General features: G+C 45.4%; 1 protein-coding gene across 1 annotated transcript in view; it reads left to right on the top strand.

Annotated features, from left to right (window-relative positions):
• The window catches only part of LOC126536433 (testis-expressed protein 10 homolog), an 80,232-nt gene that overhangs the window by 1,514 nt on the left and 57,350 nt on the right, over window positions 1-21,368 (top strand). The window contains exons 2-5 of the mRNA XM_050183392.3: window positions 682-861; window positions 3,204-3,470; window positions 10,357-10,762; window positions 12,510-12,607. Of these exons, the coding sequence (XP_050039349.1) occupies window positions 682-861; window positions 3,204-3,470; window positions 10,357-10,762; window positions 12,510-12,607 (951 nt within the window). The remainder of the gene's footprint in view (window positions 1-681; window positions 862-3,203; window positions 3,471-10,356; window positions 10,763-12,509; window positions 12,608-21,368) is intronic.

The following is a 21,368-nucleotide window of genomic DNA, read 5'->3' as shown; positions in this document are numbered from 1 at the left end:
TTGCATTGCTTGTTTCAAGCTAGATTGTTCTTGTTCCGCAAAATCTCATATACATGTGATTGGCTAGGGTCACACTCGCGCATTCCAACCCAATCGTCAACTGGTCTAGGAGGAAGGGAGGTCAATGGGCCTGCAGCCTTTTGTTCAATTAATATGTTAACCACTGTAACATGTGCACAAGCAAGTAGTATGTGTGCTGCATTTTTCTAGGTAGAAAGATTTACTGTACATTCTGGCATTTCTTCATCAAACCATGTATGACTAAAGTTAGCTCTCATTTCCCTCCAAGCCCATGTGCCTGATGTCAGCATCAGTGGTAGGAGAATGAAACAGCTGCAGCTGCACCTGGCTGATGCAAGGTGCAAACACCGACTATGACCTTAAAGATTGCCTTCCCATCTTGCCATAGCAAAATGGGAAGACATTGTGGAGGCTGTGACACTGTGGAAGGAGTTCCCAAGTGCAGGCTATTTTCTGTGAAAGGGAGACATTAGACACTATGGGAACCTCATAATCCTTTGGCAGATGTGCTCTTGGGACTGGTGCAAGGGGACTAGGGGATGTGCAAAACAAACATGGCTGGGATGAGTGCAGACTTAAAACTGCCTACTATTTTCTAATGTATTGTTTTTACTTTTTAGCCTGGAAATGTGTGTCCGTGTGCATTTTTTTTATCTGCAGGACTTGATTCGGCGGCTGCACCTCTACAATGTGACCAGCCGCCTGGACGCTTTGACAGGATTGCGAGAACTCGGGCGCAGTCATGCTGGTTCATTCAGCCCGCATCTCAAGCCCCTGCTTGAGATTTTGGGCACACTCTGCACCGACAAAGAAGGCACTGTGCGGCAGTCTGCTCTGAAGGTAAGGAATCCTTGTCGCTGATTTGGAACAACCCTCTTTTGGGAGCTTAAAAAGAAAAGGGTGCAGTCTAGCTCCGTCTTAATGCGAATGGCCAAATGCTATGCAGAGTTGCCTTCACTTTGGTAAGACTTAATTGCCTATCGGGTAAGTCCTACCTGTCATTTCTGACATCTATTCTGTCTTGTCAAACCTCTGCTTACTGCCATACTGATTTATCTGGTGCTCTGGTAGCACATTTTACAAGGGATGCAAAAGGGAAATATTGATAAAACTGTTAAGTCTCGTGACTGCATTTCTGCAGTACCAAATATAGCTTGCTTTGACTTTGAGCAGAAGAAAACTTAAACATAACTGTTATAGAAATGTGCAGCCGCAAGCAAAAGTTTGAGGACCAAAGGTGCCGCGATTGTTTGTTTTTTTTTGCAAACTTCTCAGACACGTTAGGCACGAACCTTGCTCGGCTTGCTTCGTAGATGCCGCCCAGTATGGCCGCTCGACCAGGTTCGTTGCAGTTGTATTCGATCACAAGGGTTTCATAGCTCTTGCACTCCTGGACGATAGTAGATCGCAAATCTACACAGACTCTATATCGGTGGCTAGGGCCCTTGCTTCTGGCTCCATTTCCATCGAAGCCTCTAAAATTCTCGGCAGTAATATTATATCCCCGCGCGCCATTACTTGGTTTCCAGCACATCTCGGTTCTCAGCTAGACTCCCTCACCAACCTCAATGATACTGCTCATTCTCGGGCGTGCGCTCTAACCCCTAATACCGTGGAAGACGCAGGTCTGCAGGGTGGGTACAAGAAATTTGAAGACATTTTATTCACCTTTAATGAAGTCACCGAGCACTATTAAATTGGCAGGCGAGCTTTTCTGCCTCCGCACGGTAAACTCTCCAGCTCTCAGGCAATCGCACTCAAAATATTGAAGACTAGGTCATATCCCAGCTTAGCTTTCCTCGGCATTATTGCCCCGGACGCTTTCGAGCCTACCTGCCCGGTCTGCGGGTCGGTTAGCAGCTTAGAACACATGCTCTGGCGGTGCCCCTCGTTATGAGGACCCAGTCAAGTCAATGAGGAGGAGTGGTGCTCTGCCATCAACAGTTCCGAGCTCCCACAACTCCGGGCTGTCAGAGAGCCCACGATGCGGCGGTGAGGCTAGGCCTCCCCGTCCCTGCGTGGGAGCGGCCCTCGGTGCTGCTTTAAGTGTGGTGCTTCTCAGGACCTCAATAAAGTTCTTTGTCTGTCTGTCCATCCGTCCGTCCGTCCGGACCGGGCTGAAATAAAGAGCACACTTCTACGTGCGCATGCTTGACCAATACAATGTATTAAACCAATTCCAGGCTGCGGAGCTGTGCTTGAATGCATTTTAATTTTTTGTTGATGCCCAGGTCTCTAAATTTTTGCTTGTGACTGTACCTACCAAGGTAATTCAGTGGATATGACATACTGCTGGTGAGCACAAGGTCACAGGCTCAGTTCATAGATGTTGCTGCTACGTTTTGACATTGGGCAAAGGGTTCATGTACTGACCTTGAGGTGCATGTTAAAGAACCTCAGGTGGTGCCCCAAGTTACATTGTCTCTTATCGTCGCCATTTTGCTCTGGGATGCGAAATCCCATCAATCACTGTCAAATGGTTAAGCATTCTGCTAGATTGGTGGAATGCACTTGTGGAGCATCATGCAGGTCTTTCTTGGTGAGAAGAGAGGCTTGGTAAGTAAGAAAAAACATGAAATATAAGATTAGTTGGGCCACTGCATTGCGATTTTACCATACCACCATTGTGTGATGTCAAAGGTTTTGACATGCCCCATGAAGTGAAGTTCTGTATGCCTCAGAAACTCAAACACAACCAAACAAGTTTGGTACACTGGATTCGCTTGGTGTTGCGTTCACCATGCACTATATGCACTTCATAGGTTGCAGTGACATTGGTCCAAATTGTTAACTTATCAGTTCCCAGAAATGGTTGTACAGGTTTTGAGAACTGGTCTTATCGATTGAACATGTCATTAGCAGACATTTATAAAATGACCTTATGTTTGGTTCTAGGCTTTATTCAAACAGCTCATCAGCGATTCTAACAGCAGCTCTAGCTTTTTTGCAAGCTATGGAACTAGACACATGGCCTTGGATATGCTGCTGTGTGGTGGGCTTGTACATACACACCTCCTTCTCATTATCTTGTTTCCTTTTCTTCCCTGTCTCCCTTTCTCACTACAGAGTAGCATGCCATAGCAAGGCATGGCTCAGGTTGACCTCTCTGCCTTTCTGTCAATAAACTTTTTTCTCCCTAGTTTGCAATATGGCGCATAATTTTTTGACACCCGTCTTCCTAGGTCCTGCGCTTGGTGCTGGGCTCAGTGTCGGGTGATTGCCTTTCGCCTTTCGGACCACTGCTGTTGTCTCAACTGGGCTGTGCGGTGAACCACCTGTCGCCTGCAGTCCGCCACGATGCCCTCGACCTACTCGGCTTGTTGCTGGAATCTGTGCCATCCCTGGCAGTGCGTGCTCCCTATGGCACGCTGTGCAACTTTCTCAACATGATCTCCACCTCTGCTGAGTCATCAAAAGTTGGCGCACGCCGCCGGGTCCTCTCTTCTCAGGTGTGTGCACTTGGCATGAGCGTCCATGGTGCACATAGTAGCGCGACCTGCATGTTCATTGTGAATGATATTCGGTCAGACCTTGATATAACCAACGCACATACAACAAATTACCGGACATAATGATCTAAATCTTACATTTAGATTGCAATGCAGCAATTATTCTACTGCTACACAGTGATAGAAGGGCTGTGCCACTTGTGCAAAACTGCACCGCAAAGGAAATGCTGTTCAACTTTGTCGGCCCTGAAGTATGTGAGTATGTCTCAAATGTGGCCCGGAACACCCTCCCCCTCTGGATCCGCCGCCGTCCATGAAGAATGTGGCAGGGCTGTGGGGAAATCTGAATAATCAGAGTGGGTCCAAGAAATCAATCCGTGATGTACACATTGAAGTAGGATTGATAATTCAGCTAGTTGGTTGAAATGCGCTGTGTTCCTTTTTTTTTTGTTTCCCCCTCTCCCCCCATTTATTGACATGCATTTGTCAGTATAGTGCACTTCTGTAACACATGATTTCTCACTACTAAATGTCTTAGATATTTGCGATTCCTTCGGGATTCATGAGTGTATCTACATGCACTTTATTAATGTTTTACATCTGGTGTGTGCAGTAGTTTAGAAATAATTATTTTACGTAATTGTGGTGTCGCACGATTGTGAGAGTACACCTGCTCGATCGGCCTTTTTTCGCAGGCAGGTATAGCGGTATTGACAGGTACATATTGCACATTTTCTTATGACTAAAGTCCAACATGAAAACAAGAAACTGAGAATGGCTCAAGGAAGTAGGCCTAGACGCACAAACCACACAGCACAAATACTACAAGCGTGCTATTCCATCTTTATGTGCCTGCAAAGAGACCAACAAAAGCATAGTATCTGTGTTTCTGTTGTTCCATCTTGATATGTGCTGCTTAGTCATGCCTCTTATCAGCTACCAACTCACTTAACTAGTAATTTCACTTGTAGTGATACATAGTGCTGACATGCAGTGCAGCCGTCAAAGTCTTTAATATTATTGCGCAAGCACCGACCAGAAAGTATGCCAGCGCCTTGTGGTGCAGCAGACGAGTCGCTATGAATGGAACAGCTGTAGCAGACCAGACCCTGTGTCTGGCATGCACTTATGCTCACACAATAGTAATGCACGAGGATGCGGTTGTTGTACCATATCATTGAAGAATTGCGCAGCTGTGTGTATTCATCTTGTGAACACGAGTTTAGTAGATGAAAAATTTTTTGACATGGGTCATCCTGAAATGTTTAGACCCTTTTCCTCTGTGTGCAAAAATAATGCTCATTACTTTAGTTTTACTTATATGTATATGAAGAAAACATTTCATGATACAAAAACCAATTTGCTGCATTTATGAAAGCAGGCCGTCAAAGTGATGAGAAAGTGTTCCTGCACTGTCATTTGGCAATTTTGTTCCTTCCAATGACTGCAGTCCTTTTATGGTTAAGAACGCACTTTTCCATCTTATTTGTTCGAATTTTTATACTCTGAACTAAAAAGGCAATCTGCTTTGCGAAGGCAAAAACTGTGCATTCCTAGTAATCGTCAGACATTATGGAGACGAAATTGCAAAAATTTAGAGCCGCAGGCAAGATTATTCGAGTGAACAAAAGTGCTCCATTAGTGAAAACACTATGCGAAATTGACAGATAACAAAGCTCTTTATTAAAATCAGCATGAACTTTGAATTAGGTTTAAAACTTCATTAACCTTTGTCATCTTATGTGATAATATTAAATAATGAACATCGAACATCGAAACAACTTGCACCTTAGTGTAGTACATATTCAATGCAATCTTTCTGGAAGTACGAACATATACAACATTTTTTTTTTCGTTAATTCCATGCAGAGCATTCCATGCAGAGCTTTCTTTTTGCACCACAGATTTTGTACTCCAAAGCATTGTTCCCTTGCTCAAAGCAATATGTTTTTCTGTTCCAAAATCATATATTTGTGCTTCAAACTGCAATATTTTCTGGTCTGAGAGCTGCTCCAAAAGACTTAAGTGTTGATTTTATCACTGGCTATATCAAAAGTAAAAAAAGCAGTGTTGAAGAATATATCATTCCCACCAAAGCAAATGTGTATGAGGGCGAATCAGAAAGTCCTTGCCCCATTTTTCTTTTCTTTTTTTTTGCCATATTGCACCTGTAAATGCGGAGTCCCAGCGTAAGTATCCATTCCCAGCAGTGGACCTTTCTTGGACCGGTCTGGCCTTATCTGCCGGTAGCTCTGCGGCATGGCGCTGCTGTCAGTTGTTGAAGGTGGTGGTTATGCTTCACATGTCCACGGTGCATGAGCTACTAAGTGTGATTCATTTTTTACAGAGCAAGGGATGAACACCCATCGGGGGGGCGCAGGCCCCCGCGCCCCCCCTTGGGTACGTGCCTTTCTGGGGCTATGTGGAAAAATCGTGTAAGGTACATAGAACAATATGTATATTTGTAATTACCTGTATTTACGTTACTTTGTATGATAAGAAATATAGGTGCAAAGACTTTGATTCACCCTTGTATGTGTTCACTTAAAGCTCGAAATATGTATTCTCATTTCAAAAATTTTAAATACTTGGCAAGAATAACTTGAAACAGCACATTCTATACACGCATGCATGTTTTGACAAGCAGCATTGCTTGACTGGTTGGCACTCTGCAAGTCAGCATGCCAGTTATGTGTACTGTCGTATACAGTTATATGCAAGCCAACGCTTTAGTTACGTGCAGTCGTGTATTAACAATGCAAGGCATGCACTTCTCATTTAGCTTTGTTCATGTGCCACATATTAGTACAAGAATGATCTTTCAAGACTGACAGGAAAACGTATGCTGCCTTGTCAAAGGCATCTAACACATGGTTCTTTCGCATAGGCCCAAATACAAATTTTTAAATTTTGTGTCATCGTGTATGCTTGCAACATGTATCAGATATAACAAAGATGTCTTCATGTGGAATATTACTTTATTTTTATGAGGTACAACTGTATTTATAAATCTGCTGCTTCTTTGCATTGATGCGTAATAAAATAGACAGGTTACAGTCTATTGCCTAGTGATAGGGTTTTTTGTCACTTTGTCTTGGCAAGGTATGTCCAGCAGCTTGTATAATATAGTGCACGACTGGAGGTCACCATAATTGGTTCTCCCTGAAGAAAATTAATAGAGCATCGCAACATGTGTCTACATGTTAGTGTGCTTCAATCATTCACTACCTTTACTTACTGTATTTACTCGCATAATGATCGCACTTCTTTGTCAAAAAGATTGCCGCAAATTCAGGGGTGCAATCATTACGCGAGTTAAATTTCCTGCGAAAAAAAAACAATTTTTTCATCCCGCATTTGCTGTGGGATGACAATAAGTCAACAAACAGGTGGCTGCTGCTGTAACAATGCGGGACACCAAAACAAAAATGGCAGCCGGCGCAGCAAGCCAAACGCACCGAATGAGGTTTTTTCTTTTCGCGAGTGCATTACGTGCATTGAAACAGTTTCTTTCATATCAGTAATGAATAATATCGTTAATATTGGCAAGTATGTGACAGTAACATAGCCATGTCCACCTTGAGGGAACAGAAAGAGAGATGGGCGTGCTTAGCTGCCAGTGACATAGAAACACATGGCGGGTATACTGCGGAAACTGCGGCATTTGTCTTCACTACTATCCTAATATTACACGTTTTCGCTAAGGGTGGGGGAATATCTTAGCTGTGTTACAAGTGTCGGCGTATGAATAGGGTACACTTCTAACATATCAATGTAAACGTGGTTGCTATCGTTGCCACTTGCGATTTGTTGCGTGCCCAAAGGCATCTTTTTTGTTGTTGTTGACCACAACCATTATAAAGCCTACAAATAACAAAGCCAAGGCAAGTTTAGTGGTAGCTTCTTTTTTTTCATGGTAGTGTGGAAAGTGATAAAAGGAATAAAATGGGGCATCTGCTTAAGAATGTTTGATGCTTGCAGGCTGCATGGTATGTCTTGAAGAGTCATTTGCGTAGCATTCGACAACATTCGACAGATGGTAAGCGTGATCATCATTAGCTAGACTTGGCACACGACATATCGCTGTGGCAAGTTTGGGGTGCGATCATTACATGAGAAAGAAAAAAAATCGAATTTTGACTACAAAATTCAGGGGTGTGATCATTACGCAAGTGCGATCATTATGCAAGTATGTTCCATTGCGTTAGGATATTCTACACTGTTTGATGAGAAATTAATTACACAGCTTGCTGGGTATGTTGGTAAGGATGATTAGAGTTAGTACAGTGAAACCTCGATATAGTAAACTTCCATATAATGAAATTATCAATATAACAAAGTATTTAACTTTTATTACTTCTTGTTCATAGAACACCATGTATTTGGAAGCTCAGCATGGCAAAGTGTGTTTATACATAATTTCAGTATAACGAAATTTCACTGCCACTGTGAAGGAATACCGAGACAATAAATGGAAACTTCCATGGATACAGATACTCAAATGATCGAATTACAAGCAGCTGCTTGCGAAGGCGCGACCAGGAGTGACCGCCCAACCGGAGCAGTGTCATGTTCCGTATGAAGTGCAAGTGTGATACGATCCTATTGTACCCCATGCACTGTATGCTTTGGGCACGAGGGAAAGCTTGTGAGGGTGAGCCGAAAAGGATGGTGGCTTGGCGAGCGCCGCCTACTTGCACGAGCAAGGGGAAAGGGGGGAGGGGAACAAGCTCGCGGTAATGGGATCAACTGCATACAACGGGGATGGTACAGGTTGGCGCACGTCTTCGTTTTCTAGCCAAGCCGAAGTGGCTGGGCATTGCTGTTTGCGTAGCCCAGTGCATGCGCAGCCAGCGCACTTTGCTTTAGACAGGATCTGCCGGGTGTGCAAAGAGGGGGTGTGCCGAGCACTGCCTCCCTGTGCATTGGCGCTGAGCTGTGCTCCCGCATGGGTTGCAGAAGATAGTGCCAGCCTTTCCTCCTTTCCCACAAGAACCACTTCTCTCTCTCCCTGTGCATTTAGTACTGGAGGTAAGTTTTAGAGAGCCGAAGGGAGAGGCAGGCAAAGCATTCGCTCCTCGCTGCCCACACTTTTTATGATAGCGTCGTCCCACTGCGGGCAACACCATCAGCCACGGAGGCAGACGGGACACGAAAGAGTGGCTGGCTTGACTTCGTACTGCCAATGTGAAGATATTGTCAACATGGCGTGAAACTGTATCTTTTGTCGATAGCTGTTGATTTCAAAATGAATGTCTTTAATTATGATTCTTGTGTTTTTTTATTTATTTATTTTTCGATTGCCCGATAATTTGGAAAATTATACGGCTTCTTCCTTGTAAGGAAAATGCATCAACAACTGTACTTGTACAAAAGGTCAAATTTCAGCATAAAAAATTTTTCACATAACAAAGCAAATTGCCAATTTCACTGACTTTGTTATGTCGAGGTTTAACTGTATATGTATATTTACAAGCACATCACTAAGAAGAAAATGTGGTAGGCACATTGTGTTTACTAATGTGTGGTCAAACATTTTGCACATCTTTCTTGTTGCGCCATGCCAGCTCTTGATCTGTGTGTCATGCTTTCATTGGCAAGAGGAATGGGAAGAGAAAGATAGAGGACTAGAGCTCTCGGAAAGGCATTATGTTCCTTTCAGGAATGCTTTTAGCAGAATCAACAGAATGAAAAGCAGTTAGAACCAGTTTGGTAAGCCTTTGCAAGTCATAAATGACATGGTACTCATATTCTTGAGAAAAGTACTGGATAATAGAAGTTACTGTATGCTGCCAGTATAAGCCTGTTAAGCCAGAACTTAAAACATATCAGAGAAACTCTTTAACAAGGAAAATGAAAGAAGCCAAGGACTGTGTGCTGAGTGATATAACAAAAAAAAAAAAAAGAACTGATAGGCATGATGTTATAAGGCGGGTAGACGGCAGCGTCATTAGAAGCAAACACAATATTGTAATTGAGATTAAGACAAAAAGAGGAGTTCAACTGTTCAGGTAATGCATAGAAGACAGTTGGCCTGTAGAGTCACAGAGTGTGTACCAAGAAAAGGAAAATACTGTCAAATAAAGCAAAGGATTAGATCAAGCACCGAATATAAAAAAATTTGCCAATGTTACGCAGGTTCTGCTGATACTGGACTTGCCTTGGAGAGGCCTTTGTTCCACAGTAGACTTTAATACTGACATGTGTACTTTTTTATTTTTATTAGGTACCCGTGTTGCACAGTCTAGAGATGTTATCACTCAGTGCCGGATGTGCCTGCATGTATCGGAACTTTCTCGAATGTGATCGAGGGTTCTATCTGCTGTCTGTAGTCACTGAACCTTGTGTTATCTGATTGCTTGTATGCGCAACATGAATTGTGTAGAACTTTCTGGAAGACACGTGGGTGCCAGCGATTATTCTGGAACCTTGGATGACTCGTATAAAAGCTGACGCGCTTGCCCCGCAGATCAGATTCCGATGATTGCCGACTGTGTTCGCCGCTATTGTTGTGCTTTGAGCATAACTTGCTTTTGTGGGCACAAGTTAGCCCAATAGAAGTCAGTTTTGTTATTCACAGTTTTGCTACTGTGTTCTTGATGGTCACTAGCGCGTGACAATACTGTGACGGCCATGGTGAAATATTATTAAAAGAGCCATTGAAACATACAATATGTGGGACATGCTGCTTTTTTCCCAGTTCAGTAGAGTGACCTGCTACAGTCTCCTGACTTTTTGGGAACCTACCATCTGAACCTCTCACTTGTAGTCTTATTTGTGTTAGTGCAGATAAATATAATTTAATTGGGCTTGACTGTTGAAACGGATCTTTTATTTTCTGCTTGTTCATAGTATTTGTCTCCAATGTTCTATTTTCCTTCCACAGCTGGGTCAGCGGCACACCAATCGTGCGGTGTGGGTGCGAGTCCTGTCATCCATGGAGCGCTTCCTGACGGTTGCCCTGCGTGTCTGGTTTCCCACGACAATGGAAGACAACGGCCCTGCCACCTCAGATGTTGCAGCCACGGCCAAGACCGTGCGGGTCGGTGCCGAGCCTTCAGCGGGTATTGCCCTGTACAGGAATGGCCTGGAGCCACAACCCCGTGCCTCGACTTTCCGCCTTTACGATGGCTTGCTCTCGGTGGGAACCAGCAGTGTCAGTGGCCGTAGCGGTGCTTCCAGCACTACTGGTGGTGCCGGCAACAGTAGCAGCAGGGACAACGCCCGTGAATTTGCTCTTGAGCTTGTCCCCCTGCTCCTGGACATGTGGGTTGAAGCTGACCCTGACTCTGGTGCGTGTCGCATCTTCTCTTGTGAAATGGTGAACCGGGGACAGTATTCTCAATAGACCACCTTCATGGGGTTTCACATCACTTGGCACACGATGCATCGTTGTCTACAGCGATGCTGTTTCTGGCACCATGCCAAGATATCATACCTGGCACCGTGCAAGCCACAAAATGCAGATGTTGCTTGCGATGGTTTTGCAAAGTCCAAATCGTAATGTAAAAATTCATCCAAGTAGGAGGTTTGAGTTGGATTTATTTCGGCTGCCAACGGAATACTAAAATAAGGTTAATGGAAACCCCTGGTCTACAAGGCCAAACCCGGTGGCGCAGCTTATGTCCACTTCGGCATCTTATGTCTGGAGCTACTCGATGAAAAGATCGAGTGTCATCCATGCTTTTTTGTGGGACACTTATCATGCCAGGAGGCTGTTCGTATACTTGAAGTAGAGTGGCGATCTGCTCTTGCTGATAACAAACGGCCATACTTTGTGCGATTGAGATGTGTGTAATGAGCGCCATGCTTTTTCCTCCATGGCACGCACTGTCTGTCAGATTAATGTCTTGTTTGACAGCATCTGCCAGAATAGTGCCTTTTCAAATTCGTCTGCATTAAAATTTCTGACTGGGCAAGAAGTGATCGCGTGTTCCCATTAGGAGAAGCGCACTTGCAGGGGTGCAGCAAGGTGCAGTGTTCGTTATACCGAATGTGGTGATGAATGAGTGTTTGATACATGCATATTACAGCACTGTACTCTTGCATGGGATTTCCAAGGGGTTGCTACAGTTGTTTAACATCGACAATAATTTGATGTATTCGGGTCTGATATATCTGATTTCACAGTGTAAACAGTCGCGTCACTCATGCGTGGCTGCTAAAAGCGTAACAGCTGTCCTCTTTCGCAGTTCAGTTTTGTTTTTTTAAAGTAAAGTTATACAGCACACTTTATGCTGCAGAAATTAGCAGCATCAGTTTTTTGTGTGTCTGGAAGCAATTCTGAGCTTCTTGGATGGTGGACTTGCCAGATTAATGTCTTGTTTGACAGCATCTGCCAGAATAGTGCCTTTTCAAATTCGTCTGCATTAAAATTTCTGACTGGGCACTAGGATCAATCGTCTTGCTTTTTTACTGCTGAGTCATGTGAAATCTCGCGATGGGGTTCATATCTCTGAAAGTGGTTGACCAATAATGCTGCTCCTGATATTACTGAATCTTTGTCAGGAAGTTAGTGGTTATTGGGACCATTCTGAAAAGGCTCTGTGGGGTCTATGCACAGTCAGCATGCTTGGATTTTCTTGTAACTCTGCTTATGTCATAATTTGTTCCACTCTTTACGACTTTGAGTTAACAGGCACCACCTACCGGGGTTGCTTAATGGCTAGGGCACTGCGCTGATAAGCACGAGGTCGCAGGATCAGATGCCGACCACGGTGGCCATGTTTCGATGGGGGTGAAATGCAAAAATGCTCACGTACCATGCATTGGGTGCACATTAATAAACTCCAGGTGGTCCAAAAAAAAATCCGGAGTCCCTCACTACAGTGTGCCTCATAATCAGATTGTAGTTTAGCACATAAGACAGCAGAATTTAATTTAGTTAATGGGGTTTTACTGTACTTAAATACGATCAATCTTTGGACTTTGCCATTCAGAGTAGGATAAATCCACCTTCCTATAGTAAGCAAATGTCTATGTTCACAAAGAGCTGTAGTACACTCTTCACACTTAATACTGTGTTTGGTTCTGTTTCAGGGGAGAGCATGCAGCGCGACTCGCTGATCCTCATCGACTGCATCCTACGTGTCCTGCTGCTGCTGATTGAATGGCTTCGCAAGGAGAGCCCTTCCAATGTTAGTTCTTTCTTCTTCACACCTAGATCACTCATCCCATCCCCTTGATATCAAACTGCTGTGGTCCAGTGGTGGTATACACCAGAACACCGTGAATTCAAAGCGCGCCGCCATATTGATGAGCGCCAGTCGCGCCATCTATCCCAAGCGCCGCGAAGTAGCAGGCCTGGGCTGCCACGCCGGGAGATGCGACCCGGCGCGAAAGCGAAACTTGGGCTTTTTAGCTGGGCGGAAGGCGTGTTTCGCGTTTTTTCTAGCCTGTCATTTTTGCTGTCTCGATTCAATCAAACTTCAAGACCTCATGCAAGTCCGCAATGGCCACACTGAGTGATGTGCAGACTGCAGAAGCGAATACATCGGGTGACCACGTAAGCACGTAACCTGTGAAGGATTTTACAGCACTGTGTTGGTGCCACATTTTATTAAAGCACGCAGAACATTGTCCTCTGCACTTTCAGTTTGGTCTTGTTTGTCATGGTCACTACTGGGTTGGCCGCGTTTGGCAACCAACTGGCGAGGTCGTTTGACTGCCTGATTAGCAGACGCCTGCCCTTCCCCACCTGCACATTGAAAACAATATGTATGTTATAGTAAGAAGGGCTGTAGTTCTTTCCCATGCCATCACTGTTGCGAAGACATAAAGTCCTCTCAAAATGAAATAGAAAATGCACCAGGCCAATTGTATCGTGCAACCCCTTAAGAGTACAACACTAAGAACACAAGCCTACAGTACTCGAACAAGCAGCATGTGATGCTAAACCTGCACTCATTGGAAAATGAGGAACTACAGTAGTTATAATGTTCAACTACATGTGCAGTCAAAGCCCATATAACAGGGCGAGCATGACGGATGCAGGTTTTGTACAGTTGCACAAACCATGACAGGGCACATAAAATTACCATCCCTACTTAAAGCTGCATCATCAGGGAAGCCTTTGGTACAAGACAACAACCGCACCTGCATTCCAAAAAATTAGCCCCACCAACTGCAGCTACCTGGTATCAGACCTGTTTCGCTTGTGTGAGGCCATATCGGATTGTTAGCGCTCCCTTAGAAAACAGTAAAAGAAACTGGTGAGAACGAGCAAAATTTTTTTACAAAATACAACAATAATTAAGCACCTTATTTTCCTCGCCTTATGAACGGAAAAATTTTGCGCTTTGCCCTGCATAACAGCCCGCACGCAGTTTAGAGCTCAGGATGCTCAAATGAATTCGTTACGAATGACACCTGCAACACCAGCTCGTAAAGACAGGCGCGCTGCAAGAACGCCTTCGGGGACGAGCAGTCGTTGTTTACGTTTTTGTCGACGCATGCTACGTGACGAGCAGACTTCGTTTTACTTTAATTAGCAATAACGCTCACCAGCAGGGCAACATACTATCGTTTACAAATTGTCGTTCACGCTTAATGGTCATGCCGTGCAGCAGCTGCAAGTATCGCTAACCGCAAACTCAACTGTTCCGCTTAACCGTCGGGAGCTCTGCCTGAATGAAAACACGAAAAGGCTTGCCTTGTTAAAGCCAAGGCGAAGCACCGGTGCGGGATTCTGCTCTGTGGGCTTGTCCAGAAAGTGCTCGGAGCAAACCTGCGTGTTACACATATTACGTTCGTAGGGCGCAAAGTTGAACGTGGCACCAAAATATACACAGATCGAATACTCACTCGTGCATTTTCACTGGGTTGGTAGTTCTTCCTATTCACTGCAACTATCTACCGGTGGCGCAGCTTGTCATTCTTCGTTGCGGATGGAAATCGGTGCAGGCTGAAAACACCGCACCGGCACGATTCCCTACGTGTATTGTGCTCTTCGCAAACAGCGCTAAGCAACCTGCTCCTTTTCCGCTGGTTATTTTGGCATCCAAACACGACGCAACGATGCCCAGATGACTTCTTGTACTTTGGATTCGCGTGAACGGGCACATTTCCGCACTTTGGAGCCCTAGAGCTAGCGCTAGCCATGTCTGCTGGTCGCCGGCGAACACGCTTTGGCAGCCCAGAACAAAATGGCGCTGGTCGACCGGGCAATCTGGGTGCGAGAGTATGCGTTCGATTAGCCTGGGTGCGAGGCTAGCGTGTTCTGGTCTATACCACAGGCGGGGGTAAAGCCACATGAAAGAGTGTAGGTTTAGCCATGTTGCTACATATTCCACTGTAGTAGACCAGCACACAATTAAACAGGGACAGTGAGATGTACCTGGACAAAGCACTCGGCTTCCAAACTGGATTTGTTTGAAACACTATGCATATAGGCCTCGTATGCTGCTGTTTCAAATCGGACATGCAGCACTACTGTGGCAAGTGCCGGCAGAAAATCTGTGTTCCCTGCTCGCCGCAATGCAGGGTTGAGAATGGCCACTAGCGACGCGAGCCTGCATACTCGGTGAAAAAAATCAATACCTGTCTACTGTTGTGTGTTTAGATGTCACAGTGCCCCTAAGAACACTGCCTGGAAGCTGGCAAAGGTGTAATTTTATTGATTTCCGTGGAAGTCATATGACGCTGATTACAGCCGTCTGGCACACAAAGGTAAACAAATCCATCTATTTTTCACATGCTTTGTTATGCTTCCTCTCCTAGACATTATTAGGACACTGTCATGTCCCTTGTTTTCATTTATTGTTACAGAATGTATAACTTAGCGCATTCGAGTCACTCGATCCATGCAGGTGCGCTGAGCAAAACGTGGAAAGCTCAGTTTGCTGCACCTGCCTTCATTTGCACATCCTGATCTGACGCCGTAAGCTTGCTCTTAAGCTGTGGGGTTCTCCTCCCGTGCTCTTGGGACAAAGGAACGACGACACAGTAGTGCACACAATCACAAGGGCATTTATTGCACCTTTCATAGATCAATGCCTGCTAGCCGAGTTGCTACCCACAAAACATGCCTATGGGCGCGCGACAAATCTAGAAGTCCGACTCACCGTGACCGGATAACGAGCGAATATGTTCGCCCCATGCGCCTGGTCGTTCGCGCGTACGGTCACGCGAACGGTGGCGCGTTCGAAGGCGGCCACGCGAGACGGTCTCGCAGAAGCATGGATCGGCGCACGCGCGGCGCGGCACGGCACGCGCGTGGGGCCGTTTCCTGAGCCTACTTCGAGTTCCCCAGACCACATCGAATCACACCACTGCTAAGTAGGGAAGGCAGAAGCACGGATGCCTCATTCCAGAGGCGCGCACGTGCAGACAAGTTGAAGGCCCCCACTTCGTACGCCGCCGGTGGGGCTATTCAATGCTTGACCCTTCCAGAAAGCGAAGGGATAGCCCGGCACTGTTCCAGGTAACGTGAGTCCCGAAGCAAGATGGCTGTGATGTACCGGGAAGGCCTGGCAGCGTTGCCCCGGCCGCCTTTGAAGAGGGCATTTGCAAGCCAGCGAGGCCATACCGCCAGGAGTAGAAGGCCCTCGCTAATTGGTAGAGGGCCCTCGGACAATTGGGGCCCAAGCGTCGTCCCCGTTCTCTCGTTGTGACAACGCATTGCAAGTCAGCAAGGCAAGACCGCAGGGAGCCGCCGGGTGTGACACCACCGCACGGGCGCCTACCATTGGCCGAAGATGGCGTCATCTGAGCGGGCTCGCCCATTGGCCGAACGTCGTTTTAAGCCGAGACACCGAAGGGCTTAAAAGACGCAGACCGGGAGCAGCAAGAGCATTCTAGAGGATTCCAGAGCATCCCTTGATTCATCTCTCTCGAACTTCTTGCGACGGGCCGCAGCGTCCGAGTTGCTGCCGGCCCGTAGTGACTGTACGACTGTTAATTGACTCTCACTGTACATAATGTAAAATAAACCTCCCAAGTTTTTTCATCTCGAAGTCATCCTCAACTCCTACAACAGGCGCCAGCGGTGGGATTTCCTCCAACTCCTACAGTCTGCACTGCTTGCTGTCCCGAACCAAAGAGAGAAGCGCCTTGTCTTTCGGCGCCCAAGTAACCCCGCCTGTCGGCGGCGTTAGTAGCGCAACACTCGCGCCATCTCTCGTACTGCGCCTCAACCACTCCGACCGCCGCGGCCGCTAGGCCACGCGAGCCGTGCGGGAAAACAACATATCAGGGGACGCGTGAGAGTCGCACATCCCCACAAAGCTTGGCCACTATTCACAAAAACTTCTTAAGCTAGAATCGCTCGTAAGACAAAACTATACAGCTGATCCTTATGTCTGACTTATTACTAGCAACGGCGGCCAGCTGATGGCAAAGAGAACTTACTATTCTTTAACCCTTTCGCTGTCGGACGTTTCTGGCCGTGACGCACCCCCAGTGTCGGCTTGGTTTCAGGGAACGAGAATAACAGGGAATGAACACAGCAATTTATTTTTGATTATGATTGGTATACAAATAACATAGTCAATGCAATATGCACATTTCAGTGTTCTGCAGCTGTTGTTAGTAAACATCATCATCATCATCAGCCTGACTATAAAATCTGTTCAACATCCGAATCTGACGATGCGGAACCCTCTTCGTCTCAAGCGACTTTGTCCGAGTCCGAATCCGAGCTCGGCTCGTATTCTGAATCGGAATTCAGCCACCGCTCCCATGAGCAGACGAAGGTCCCGCGCGCCGAGCCATCCGAAAGTAACCGCGCGCAGGGAGGATGCGCTTTCAGTCGCCCGCGCAACGGAGAGAAATGGGACGTTGCGTGATCAAGAAGACAGAGGGAGATGAAAAAAGGCTAAACAAAGTTCGAAGGGCTTTACGTTTACTGCTGCAAGTCGGAAGCGAGGGTGCGGCGAGAGAGTGAAAGCAGCAATCGAGTCACCCCTTTTGGAGAGGCAACGGCACGTGCGCCTGAACTTGACGCGCCGTAGCAGGCACACCAACAGAATAAAAATAAAAACCTTCAAACCCGCAGAGAAGGCAGAACAACCCTTGAACCCATAACCACACGCGCGCGACGCATGATCCAGCGAACGCGGAGCCACCGCGCCACTCAGCAAAGAGAAAGTGGGGAGTGGCAGTCGCACCGTACTCTTCAATACATGGGTTAACACAGGTCGGAGCGAATATACGAACTTGTAGAAAGAGTCAACAGATGGCGTGGCCAATCCAGGAGCGCCTGTTTTTGCGCTCAGGCGCGAAATTTTGAACGCACGATAGAGAACGTACCAGTACGTCAGTGACACCGTGGGGGGGGAGCGCGATGACGTACCGGTACGTCAGTGACAGCGAAAGGGTTAAAACTGATTGCAGCGCTAAAAAGGATGAACACACAATTAAAAGACGACACGACGACGAGGAAACGCTAGCATTTCCTCGTCGTTAGGAAACACTAGCACTAGGAAACGCTAGCGTTTCCTAGCATTTCCTCGTTGTTGTGTCGTCTTTTCATTGTGTGTTCGTCCTATTTAGCGCTACCATCAGTTTTAAAGAATGCATCACCAACTAGTCCAGCACCAAGTTTTATTGAAGCACTTACTAATGAGAAAATTTGTGAATTCATGCCGTACTCGGATTCTTGGTTCATCGTCAGGCCGGGCCAGTCTGCTTTCTGCTGGCATCAAGCCTGTGCTAGGTTGGCAAACTATGGCACATGCACATCTGTAGTGCCATCTGTAATGCGTGCCAAGAATAGGCCTAGGAAGCGCACCATGTTGTCCATAACACGTAGCTTTCTAATATGGAAGCATTACAAAACAGGCGCTACAATAACAACTAGAATTGTTTTTGAATTGAGTTGTTATTTCAGGACAAGTTGTCCTGAAATGCCTGCCTTGTCGTGCCAAATAGGCTGGTCACATCCTCGTGTGTGGGGGCGCCACACTAAGAAAGATTTAAGAGGCAGGAAGCAATGTGAAACACTACTGGAAGTATGACAGCACAAGCTGTGGTGCGATCTTTTTACAGTTCAGAAAGCAAACCATTCGTTTGCCTTCGCGTGATTGAGAACTGCGCTTTTGCTTACAAAAGTGCCATTCTGATCAGTCACGCAAGAGCAAGCAAACGGTTATAATATTCCGAACTGTTATAAGATTGTACAACTTCTAAACTCATGGCCACTTACAGCTCCTATGTTTTCTTTATATCCAGGTACACTGGTAATCTCAGTGTGTTGACTAATGAGCTGTATACCAAATCCAATGCCCACTGCAGGGGTTGTTAGAAGTATGTGGAATTATGAGAAAACACAAGTGCAGATTAACTGAAGAGCTTAAATTTCTCCTTGAAGTAACAAAGCTTGGAATAAATGTTGAATTTCGTTTCTCTGCATGACACCCTCCCAGCTTGTCTCGCTTTGATGTCCAAAGAATCTGGGCACAATAAATACCAAGGACCGTTTCGAAGCATTGGTGACCCGTGACATTCGTGTGGAAAAAAATGAAATAACCTTTCGTATGTGCAACACTTCGTTTTTATAACAATGCTATTTAACGTGCATGGTGGCTAGAGCCAGTGCCTGTGGCAGCCGCATGGTTGGCCTGCACTATACTACGGGCATTATGGTGTGCGTAGTGCCATAGAAAAAAGAAATCGCTTTCCTATGTTTTATTGTCATCTCCTTATCAAGAGCTATCGCCTTTGAGGTTAGGAGTGTGGGGACAGCTGTGGCCAATTGTGCCAAATTGCACCAAGAGCAGTCCTTTGTGCCGTCATGCACCAAAATGGCATTTTAGCTGAAAATGGCACCACGCCTGTGCCAAGTAAAGCGGAAGGATGAAAGCTTCTTTCGTGTAATCTTCCTCAGTAGTAAAACTGGAACCTGAAGAATGCAATCATCATCATCATGCTGAAAGTCAATGTGGTGGCCATAGCCATAGATATAGCCGATGCTGCCGGTTCTGCATTCACTGTTTGTGTGTTTTTGTTGAACTTCTCTCTGGGGGATGTTCCAATGTACTGATGCTGTAGGGTAGTTTGGCTTGTGCTGTTTGTGCTGTTTGTGCTGCAGCTTGATGTTCCTTGTACCAGTGTGGCTCGGAGCTCATTCAAGGAGGATGCTGGATCAAAAATAAGTCTCGGATGACATACAGTCACACATTGTTTAGCGTAGTTGGCAAAACTACTTTAAATATATCTTCTAATGTGTGTATTCAACTGCTGACATTTAATTTACTTATGAGCAGAGACCTTCCTTGCGACCCTGTATGATTGGAAAAGCAGTTTCCATCATTGTGATTTAATCAACTTTTATATGCTCCTCGGCACTGTTATGCAGGAGAGATTGTGAACATTGGAACCGGTGGACATTTTCATTTCTTTTTTCGTTGTAATTTCAGTATATTAGTGCGTGTCTTAGGGTGTGGTCTTGTTCACATGCCCAAGTTCAGCTAACATATTTTTCTTGCTTGCTTGAAGCGCTCTAAACGTGCAACGCCTCTGGCAAGTCTAAATGGTAGATGTGGATTTAATACCACAATGTACGGCCAGGGAAGTCCATATTAATTCAAATTAATTAAACCAATTTGCTAATGTTTAGTCTGTATGCCTCGTTGGTGCACATAAGGCCAACTCCATTATATTTATTGCCTATTTCGGTTAAAATTGAGACCATATCTGGCATATATATGTGTGTGTGGAACACTGCACCAAAACTGCTTGTTGATGCGCCAAGCTAGACTTTTGCCAGTGCCAAGACCTGTGCCAAAAGGTCAAATGTCTGTTCTACCACTGAATTAAATATAACACGACTGACTGTAAACATCAGAGGCCACACGCAGACACAGCAGCAGTGCCACTTTGGTTATTAGTATGTCACTCGTGACAGATTCAGCAGGGAAGCCCTGGGGCAACGTTGCCTCTCCCCATCCTCCTCCGTGAAACTACCATGAATCCGCTCCTGCATTCAAGTGGCTAACGTGTTTAACTGAGGCCCGAATTTCCTGTGAAATTTTATTTAAACATGTTCGTGGTGCAACATGATAGCCACGAGGCTGGTTATGAGGATGTGTACAATTATTTTCACACATTTAAAACGCACAAACCTCAATCCCATAAGTATTGCACTCAATGCAGTTTCCAACAGCAGGTATGACATAATGCTAGCTCAAACGTTGTAATAGGCAATCTGAGGCTCACTCTAATAAGTGGCATGGAGCCACACACTGATTACCTTGTTCGTCCCATATCTGTACTTCCCACATTATCAAAAATTTTTGAAGCCGTTATTTATGAAGGACTCCTGGTATTTTTTGAAAAACATCGACAAATAGCCGAAAATCAATATGGTTTTCGAAAGCACAAATCAACTGAGCAGGCTCTAGTAAATATCAAAGACAAAATCGTCATAAATATGGAGAATAGGGAATACATATACGCTTGATCTGTTTCTAGACCTCAGGAAAGCCTCTGGCTCTATACAATTCCATTTCTTACTAAACCAATTATCCAGGTATGGAGTCCGAGGCATTGCTCTTGATCTTCTCACAAGCTACTTATCTGATCGTTTTCAACTTGTAAAGAATAACAGAGCATTTCCAACGGAAATGAAAATACAACAAGGCGTCCCTCAGGGCTCCATACTTGGGCCACTATTATTATCATCTTTATAAATGATATTGTCTCTATCCCTGGTACCTCTGACATCATCGTGTATGCAGATGACACAAATATATTTTTTTCCTCCCATAACCTTTCAACAGATATGCCAGTGCATATCTTTTTCATCTATCCAAATGGCTAAAACGGAACAAGCTGACATTAAATGTCTCCAAAACTACATACATGATATTTTGTCCTACCAACAAACCATTGTACAGAAACATAATGCTAAAATATTAAGAAAGCCTAATTAAACGTGTTGAAAAACTAATTTCTCGGGGT

Source organism: Dermacentor andersoni, chromosome 4 (assembly GCF_023375885.2).
Source record: "Dermacentor andersoni chromosome 4, qqDerAnde1_hic_scaffold, whole genome shotgun sequence".
Lineage (NCBI taxonomy): Eukaryota > Metazoa > Arthropoda > Arachnida > Ixodida > Ixodidae > Dermacentor > Dermacentor andersoni.
The sequence above is the reverse complement of the archived record's forward strand: the minus strand, read 5'-3'. Positions and strand labels throughout refer to the sequence as shown.